The sequence below is a fragment of the Gavialis gangeticus genome, unplaced genomic scaffold (assembly GCF_001723915.1).
Source record: "Gavialis gangeticus isolate Ggan-Ray unplaced genomic scaffold, GavGan_comp1, whole genome shotgun sequence".
NCBI classification, from domain to species: Eukaryota; Metazoa; Chordata; order Crocodylia; family Gavialidae; genus Gavialis; species Gavialis gangeticus.
The window spans coordinates 1,383,748-1,393,639 of NW_017729001.1; the positions used below are offsets into that span (position 1 = coordinate 1,383,748).

A 9,892-nucleotide genomic window follows, 5' to 3' on the forward strand; every position below is an offset into this window, starting at 1 on the left:
CCCCCCCCCCCCCAAGCACATGTCTAGGCACCCAGGGAGACCTGGAATACCTGGAAGAACAGTAACTGAAGTGTCCTGGCTATGGTTCTCTGAAAACAAAACAAAAGTATAATTGATGCTATGGGGCTCTGCTGTTGATTAGCGTCTCCTCTTCTTGCCATTATTAGCACCTGCGTTATCAGAGTACCCGCAATGCATTGTTCACTTTCCAAACGTGCAATATAGAGTCCTTGTCCTAAAACAGTTCCAGTCTTAGTCAGAAATGTTATCTTTTCAACCTCATTGCAGTTCTGAAGTACATGTACAACTCTGAATGTAACCCGAAGCCTCTAAAGTGGATAGGGTCAGGCTGTAGGTGTTGTAAAGTTGTAGACATTTAATTGTGAGGCAGGAAATCCACTTATATCTGCTTAGACGTAGTTTAATTAGTTTTAGTTTATGGTTTTTGTGTGTATATCTATATCTATACAGCTGTCTAGCTATAACACACACATACACATATAGAGATATAGATATTTGTATATAAAACATTATTTTGTTATCTTGCTGTGAGCACTAAGTTAACTTTGGTTTTACAGGATTTTTCATACGTGCACAAAGTTCCATCGTTTCAACCTTTTGTGGGCTCCTCCATGTTTGCTCCACTGAAGATACTGCCAAGTCAGTGCCTGCTACCTCTGAAGTTGCCAGATGCCTGTATTTTCAGGCCGTCTTGGGCTGTTCCTCCTAAAATTGAACAACTCCCTATGCCACCTGCAGCCACTTTCATCAGAGATGGCTACAAGTAAGTACAATAACTGCAATAGATGTTGTAATGCCTTATTTGGTACAATAACATTTAAGCAAAATAGTATTTGCATATAATGACTATTCTGTGTGCTGCTGATTTTTATACCAAATTACAATAAACGCTGGTGAGATGATACAATTAGAGGTGAACCTAACTACAAAAAATGTTTTAAATCTGCTAAAACGGTCATTGTTTATAAAGTTAGAAACAATTTTTCTCATTGGAAAATTTGCATAAAGTACCATATTTTTTGCCATAGTATATTTCTAAGTAAGCTCTTAATAGTTTTTTAAAAGAGTAAACAAATGACTTTTGATTTAAAATTAATCACTTTCTAGAAAATATAGTTAGAAAAATTTTGTCATTCAATAGACAATAATAATGCTATTCAGTAGACAGAGATTAAGATTCATGATGCAAGTCTCTCAGTACTAGCATCCAGATTTTTAAAGGAAGTTAGGCATGTCATTGGGTGTGTCCGCATGAGACGTTAATGCACAGTAGATTAATTCTACTGTGCATTAACACGTCATGGCAAAAGCTGTGCTATTGCACTAATGCGCAGTAGAATTAGTCTGTTGCTCATCAGCATCACTTAAAAGGCATGCACCAGTGCTACTGCACAGTAGCGCCACTTACTGTGCATTTAGTTAGTACCTGTTATTACAGGTACTAAAGTTAATGTGCAGTAACCATGATGCATTAATGCATGTGTAGACATGCCCACTAATACCTAAATATCTTTAAAACCTAAAGACCCTTAAACATTTGTCTATGGGCCTATGGGTCAAAATTAGTTACTACTTTACCCTGTCTGTTGGAAATTTTTTTTAGATGCTGAATGTGATGCCAAATGGGTAAAAAGGTATTTCAAGCCAGACAAAAAAGGTGTATGAATGTAAAGATTGTTTGCTATGTAAGTAATAGCAATAGAATGTTTACACCTACAAGTCGGGCCCGGTTTAAATCATGGGCCCAGTTCGCAGTGTGATGGCTCCTTTAATCTTGGAGCTTCCCCTGCTGCTGTTTAGCAAAGGGTCCCCGTCAGCTTCGCCATTTGGAGCTAATACTATAAAATTAATGCTGAAGTTGCAAGTCAGTTTTCAGTAAAACTAGGATAGATGTTAAAATGTACTCTTTTCCTCATTTCACTAATGTAAAATATTATTATCTGACGTATCAGGAGTTCCGGATTTAGAAAATCAAACTGTTGCCACAGGCTCTGGGCCTACAAAGAACACAAGATTGTTAATTACTTGATCATTTTAGTTTCTGATTCCCTCATTAGTCTCATGGAAATGTACCATACATGGAACATGCGACTCTTCCCCCAAACCTAAATAGCTGTTGTGTTTGTTTGCTCAGAAAACAGAAGGGATGGAGTCTTGTGTAAACCCTCTCACAGCCCTAGCTATTTAGCTGAGCACTATAGCTTGTGTCCAAAGCAGCAAGTGAGCTGTTGGAAGTATTTTGAGAGGTCTGTGATATGGAAACAACAACTTTATTTACAGGAATTTATATAAAGAGCTATATACAGTAAAGAAGTAACAGCCTTGCCACTGCTCTTTGCCTAGACTCGTATGACATAGAGTTAGTCCTCTTGGGAACATAGAGGGCACAGACAAAAATGCAGCTCCCTGCTGTAACTCAAAATGTTTTGCAGGAAGCGCTCTGAGTTGCAACGAACTCCTAGACCAAACAGAAGTTGGCTTTTGGTTTCAGGGGGGAGGAGAATCTAGCTGCTGGTTTTGAGCCTGCAGCCAGTTTCCCCTAGCAACCTTCTCTCCTCCCTGCCAGCCCACACTGTTTTCAGAACGGGTGGGGGGGGGAGGAGGAAGCAGAGGGAACTTGTTCTAGGGGTTCCCCAGCTAAGGATGGAGGATGGGGTGTGAGAATTGGAGCTCCCCCATCTGGGGTGGGCTCCAGTACACCCATCCCCTACCCCACCAGTGGGGGCTGAAAAAACCACAGACCAAACTCCCTCTGCTCCCTTTCGCCTCTCCAATTCTGAAAACAGCTCGGAGGTTGGCAGGCAGGCAGACACAAGTTACAGAAGACGCTGTGTTTTGAAATGTCTTCTTTTGAACCCTTGTGCAGTGAGGGTTCAGATTTTTACCTGATCGGCTATTTTTGCAGCAGTCTGCAGCTCTGCACTTGTGTTTGGGCATGGCTGTAGATCGCTTTCCGTGGCTAGATCAGGTGAAAATTCTCACTTCTGTCTGGACCCTGTGTTCCCAGGAGTACCTACTCTGTGTCATACAGTTGGCCATGACTTCGAAAAAAATATTTTTGTACATTCTCCCTTCCAAAAAAAAAGGCGCATGTTTCACTTGGGGGTGTGTTGTATGTGAGAAAATATGGTAAATATCAACATTTTGATAGGGCTTGTAGTTGTTAAGTCATGCTTTTTGAAAATTGTAAATTAAGAGGGAAAGAACAACATATAAATGCCCAAGTAATCAGCTAATGGTCTTGGCCTACATTTTGTGTAATGGACTGGAATAATGGATTGTTCTATCATTTACGGCTGACAGAAGTTACACTCAAAATGCATATCACTCAAAACATCTCTCTCGTATAATCAGCTTATACTTCAGTGTTGGCAGGTGGCATTCATTGCTGTGCAGATAGCCAGTATGACTTCAGCCTTTGAGGACTGATGTGGGACTTGAGTGTAAAATCTAGTCTTTCGGGCATCTATACACCTGCAGTGAGGCTGCTCTGATGCATTGTAATTACAGCGTGTCAGAGCAGACTCGTTTAATTGACTCTGCTGGAGCATGGTAATTAATGCAGTATCATGAGCTTTAGTTAAAGTGTCCCCACCACCGTTTTTCAGCATGGGGATGCTAATGCATGAGATGCTCCAGGCACTTTAATTAAAGCAGCTCTTGGAGCCACTCTAATTAAAGCACCTCACTCCTGGAGCATGTGTATAAATGCCCTCTAATCCTCTGGTTTTATCTGAATAGACGGTGTAACAAGTTAACAATATAATGTGCTCTGTGCTTCCTATTCCTGTTCAGTCTGAAACTGTTACTCTTCTCCTCATGATAAGGTGTAATGGTTCTGTGCCCCAGGTGCAGTTATGCCATTATATGTAAAATTTATATGCCCTACTCACTTTTTCATAGGTTAACACTCTTTATGGAAGAAATCTACAGCTGCAGATCTTAGACTTTATAACAATAATTTAGACTGTTAAATGCATGAAACCTCTTAAAAGATATAATACAGGATAAAGGTCTCCTGCTGCAGTGAAAATTAATTTACAGAGGAAGTAACATGTATCTTTAAACCAGTCCCTTCCCAGCTCCAAAGCATCTTCCAGTACTCTCAGAAGGATTGCAAAAAAGAAATTGTAAACCCTCTGTACCACCTAGGGAGCAATTTAATTCTTGGGTTTTCTGTAATGGTAACTGCTTCAGCAGACTTGAACTGATTATTAATTTCAAGTGTTTGTTGAAAAAAAATCTTTTATTTTTCACGTAATCCAATTAGATTGAAGATTATTACTGTAGGCATCTACCCAGAGTGGTGATTGCCAGTCAAGTTTTCTAGGTCACCTTTTGTCATTAGTTTAAGGTATTCAGTGTGCCTCAGATTCATAACTTCTATACATCTTTGTTCATTTTTTCTTCTCCATTGCTAGACCAGGGTACAAATCAGTTACAGATATATGTATATAAAGGAATCAGGGCATATTACCCCATTTTATTTTATTTTCAAGCTGTTAATGAAATATACGGCTTAAATTAAAATACCAAATACAGGTTAAAAATCCATTTGTTTCTAGTCCTTCCTCAAGATACCAATCATGTTCTTGTGTTTTATTTGCTGTTCTTAATGACTACATTTCAAGAATTTGTCCTTAATATGGAGCCTTTTGACCACATTATCTGTTCCTTGCTGTAATGTCATGCCAAAGAGGAGAAATCTCTTATGGGACTGTATGAACTATGTTCTGGTTCCTGAAATTTGTCAGATAATGGCAAAACTGTGAAAAGTAAAGGAGTATGATGACAAAAGGTGACCTAGAAATACCACTTTTAGGTTCGGTGGGTCTAGAGTCTGTAATGGCTTGTGTTACTTTCTTCTGTAAGCTATATAGTGCCAGATAAAGGTTGCCTTTTTGCTGTGTGTGAGACACTATTGTCAACAGTGAACCACCAAAGGGAAATAAAAACTTCACCAACAAGCAGCAAATAAATTATTTATAACAAGGACCAACGATAATTATTTGTTATAGACACTTTAAAAATAAAGGTATTTAATCATTTCTAAAGAGAACTCCCAATATTTCTTTCCTCTCCCCTTGCCCCCCCCCCAAAGAAGTACAAAAAATATCATTTCAGGTTCTTCTAAATAAGCACTTAAGAATATTAGGGCAGAACAAGGTCTTACCTTGTAATGTTTAAAAGAAGTTATGAGGGTGGGCCTAGAGGTTTGATCACCCCATGTTCTTTTTTTTATTATTCTGTCAAGAGAAACCTAGAAAGTTTAGAGAGAAAAAAGAAAGTCCCTTGAATACAGACCTATCAAAGGAAGCCCATGAAGGTGCTGTACCATATCGTGGTCTCTGCAGAGCTACTGTGTCTAAGTCCTGTCTGCAGTGAACCCCTCTAATACTAATTCTCTTTCTATATTAAAATGACTTTAAGTGAGGGTTCTGTAAATCAAACCTCAACAATTTGTGTCCTAATGTGGTCCCCTAATTTTTTCCCTAACCGTTTTCTCTCGTACTTTTTGTAGCAATGTGCCTAGTGTTGGGAGCCTTGCAGACCAGGACTATCTTCAGATGAACACTCCCCAGATGAATACACCAGTGACATTAAACAGTGCTGCCCCAGCCAGCAACAGTGGGGCAGGAGTACTGCCATCCCCAGCAACTCCCCGCTTCTCCGTCCCTACGCCACGTACTCCCAGAACTCCAAGGACTCCTAGAGGTGGGGGGACTGCCAGTGGGCAAGGATCTGTAAAATATGACAGCACAGATCAAGGTTCACCAGCTTCTACCCCTTCCACTACACGACCACTTAATTCTGTGGAGCCAGCCACTGTTCAGCCAATCCCAGAAGCCCACAGCCTGTATGTCACCCTGATTCTGTCAGACTCTGTACTAAACATCTTCAAAGATCGTAACTTTGACAGCTGTTGTATATGCGCCTGTAATATGAATATTAAAGGTGCAGACGTAGGGTTGTACATCCCAGATTCATCTAATGAGGATCAATACCGCTGCACCTGTGGATTTAGCGCAATTATGAACCGCAAACTAGGCTACAACTCTGGGCTCTTTATTGAAGATGAATTGGATATTTTTGGCAAGACCTCAGACATTGGCCAGGCGGCAGAGAGAAGACTGATGATGTGTCAGACCACCTTACTTTCTCAGGTGGGAGACGGAGGCCGGAGGACCCAGGAACCTCCTATGAGTCTCCTCCTCCTCCTACAAAATCAGCACACTCAGCCTTTCACCTCTCTGAGCTGCTTGGACTATATGTCCTCTAATAACCGGCAGATACTTCCCTGTATGAACTGGAGCTATGACAGACTGCAAGCAGAGAGTAATGATTCCTGGATAGAATGCTTCAATGCCCTGGAGCAGGGAAGGCAGTATGTGGATAACCCCACTGGTGGAAAAGTGGATGAAGCTCTAGTAAGAAGTGCCACTGTACACTCTTGGCCTCACAGCAATGGTACGGTACTTGGCAGAGGGGCTGTTTTTCTTTTCATTTAGAAAAAAAATCCCTTTGTAATTTCATGTTTAACGTAGTTATTTAACATTGAGGGGGAAAGGAAAGTTATATAGGCAGTTGAGGTACCCAGATAGAGAACACAGTTTGCAGAGCTTTGGAAAATGGTAGATAAGGTGCTAGTAAGTTTGCTGCTGCTTTAGCATTTTATAGGCTTTTCAGAGTCATAAAGGGCACCTATACACATGACAGAGATCTGCTCCAATGCATGCTAATTAGCATATTCATGCGTCCGCATGTTCAATAATGGTGGGGGGGTGCTTTAACTAAAGCTCGCCAAATGACTCGTAAAGCTCGCCACCATTGTGAAGGATGGGACGCTGAATACATGTGATGCTGCAGGTGCTTTAATTAGAGTGCCAGCAGGGGAAAGGAGGAAAGTAGGCATGAAAACAGAGTCCACTCTAGCTTTCTTTAGGGAGGACTCTGGCTTATTTGGAGCAGGAAGTATGGAGCCTGCTCTTCATGAAATGTAGCTAGCTGGGAATGATGTAAATTTGTGCATTAAATATAATGTACATATTTGCTGAAGTACTTTCAATCTTTTATGGGCTGTGCTATTATAAGATTACTTTATGGAGCTTTAAGGAACTTTTAATCTTTAGCAAATTTGCAGTGAGTCATTATGGTTTAGCTAATAATTTTGTGGAAGGATAGTTGAAAAGAACTTGATAGAAAGCTTAGTAATATAGTTTCATAAAAGCATGTGAAATTCTGTTAGGCTAATTATAGGGTTGTGCAGGCCCTGTGAACACAATGAATGGCAACGTAAAAGAATAAAAGCCAACCAATTATGCCACCTCAAAGTGTGTCCTTGTTGGAAGTATGATTCATGCCTCTGTCATTTGCAGTCTTGGACATCAGCATGCTGTCCTCCCAGGATGTCGTGCGCATGCTGCTATCCCTACAGCCATTTCTTCAGGATGCTATCCAGAAGAAGCGGACAGGCAGGACCTGGGAAAATATTCAGCATGTGCAGGGACCACTTACTTGGCAACAGTTCCACAAGATGGCCGGACGGGGAACCTACGGTACTGTCTGTTGTGAAGCAGCATTCCTTACAAATGTGCACTTGAATGTGTTCTTTGCTAGACAATGCATGAGAACAACTGGTTCCTCAGATAATTTCCCATAGCATTCCCATTGAAGTATACTCTTGAATAACTTAGTGTGGGGGCGTTATCTTCTTAGACTTTGTACACAAAAGGAGGGATCCTGACCCCATTTATATATAAACACCTGTATAGCTTGGGTGGAGTTAAATATCCCTGTCTGGATTAAGTTTTAGCATGAGTGCATATTAAGTACTATTAACAACATGAAGCAATGAAACTGCTTAATAAACTTAGAGCCCTAATTATAAGATACTGAGTCATTTATATAATATATCCAGCGTTACAGACCTCCTGATTACAAGTTAAAATTATCATTGAAAAATATTCATCAATGGAATACAGACTACACAAATCCAAAACAATGGTTGCCCTTTAAGCATCGTTTAACCCTTCACCATTTTTTCTCGCATTTTATTTGAAATCCTATATTAATCTATTTCCGTACAATCTTATTATAGTGCTTCACTTCTCTACTTTCCCTGCACTTATACTTGATATCATGCTGAAATCTTTTTGGGCAGTGACAGGTTGCAGTAATTGCTCTCTTGTTTTATTTGCACTCTTTCACATAAGCAATACCTTCAGCCTTTTAGCATTTGTAACTACAGTGTATAGTAAGATTTACCAGCAGTTACTACATGCTGTAACTGAAATTGTCCCAATTCCATGATGCTTTAGAACAGGGGTGGCCAGCCTATTGCACATGTGCCACAATGGCACGAGCAGTTTTTATGTGTGGCATGCAGCAGACTGCCAAGGGAGAAGGCAGTACAGCAAGAGATGGGGCAGGGAACAGAAAGTATAACATTAGTCTGGGCAGAGAAAGGGATCAGGGTGGCATTCGGGGAGGGGAGGAGGTGGGGGGAGCTAATTTATAGCACACTTGCTGAAAAGATTGGTTCCTACTGCTGTAGAACTGGAGATACCTGTGGTAAAGGTATGGCAATTGTTAGTGAATGTTGGTTTTATACTTTTTTGTATTATAGTGCTCAAAATTACCAAGGTGCATTTGCACTCATGTTATTCAAGCACCAGCAAGCTAGGAGAGTTTTTCTTTTTAAGTGGTATAATCCCTAATAGAACTATTTGCCTGAGGGCTCAGCTTCAGCTTTGTGATAATCCTTTCACATGTGGTGGTGAGTGCTTTGGAATTTTTCCTACACTTGAGAGCTCCAGTTTGCTGACCCATTACAGCTGGTGATTTTGCACAGCCAGCAGGAACTAAAGCAAGAAATAGTAATTTAATTTTCATGAATTCTTGTCATCATTTTTCTGTAAATTGAATGGACACATGTGAAATGTGGTTATTATATGGTTATATCATCTAGACGAAGTGAAACCTCTTCTTTTTAAGACCATGAGTTCAGTACTCAGGAGAGCCCTGAAATTTTGGCAGAATCTATATTTATAGTACACTAGAAGATGTTTTATTGCAATCTTTTAGGGGAATTATAGTACTGATCCTCGGAGTGGTTATTTCTACTTCAGCTGACTGACCTCTGATTTTACAACACTTATAAGTATAAAATCTTTCTGCCTTGTAATTCAAGACCCTTATCTGAGGGAAAGGGCTGTGGGAGGACATTGTTAATATGTACTATGGCAGCATCATGCCTGATGCTCATAATATGTTAAAGCCTTTGGAAAAAGAATATGGCAAGAAAGGTACTGATTTTGCAAAATTCATTTACAGAGAGTTCTTCTGGTATTGGACCAGAACGCCTTACACTTACAATGTTTCTGTTTACTCTTTTTTTATTAGGTTCTGAAGAGTCTCCTGAGCCTCTTCCAATCCCCACTTTACTAGTGGGTTACGACAAGGACTTTCTGACAATCTCTCCATTCTCCTTGCCATTTTGGGAGAGGCTTTTGCTAGACCCATATGGGGGCCATCGGGATGTTGCCTATATCGTGGTGTGTCCAGAAAATGAGGCCTTGCTCGATGGAGCCAAAACTTTCTTCAGGGACTTGAGTGCTGTATACGAGGTCAGAATGAGGAATTGCTATGAAGTGTTTAGCTTTAACTGTCATGTGTCAACTGTGATATGTTACAGCATTTTCGTAATTGGGACAAATCCATGGTCTTTTTAAACTTACTTTTTGTTTGTAGCATAAGTGTCTTAAGGAAATACTGTAGCTTAAATTATTGTTATTTCAGTTTAAGAAGACTTTCTCCACTTTCAAATGACAGGAAAATAGTGGGAGAGACCCTATGGGAAGAGGGACAGGAG

The 9,892-nt window shown here is 40.3% G+C and overlaps 1 protein-coding gene across 1 annotated transcript in view; it reads left to right on the forward strand.

Annotated features, from left to right (window-relative positions):
- Positions 1–9,892, forward strand: part of MED13L (mediator complex subunit 13 like) — a 517,387-nt gene that overhangs the window by 444,987 nt on the left and 62,508 nt on the right. The window contains exons 16-19 of the mRNA XM_019506688.1: positions 579–784; positions 5,543–6,489; positions 7,398–7,577; positions 9,424–9,647. Coding sequence (XP_019362233.1) covers positions 579–784; positions 5,543–6,489; positions 7,398–7,577; positions 9,424–9,647 — 1,557 coding nt within the window. The remainder of the gene's footprint in view (positions 1–578; positions 785–5,542; positions 6,490–7,397; positions 7,578–9,423; positions 9,648–9,892) is intronic.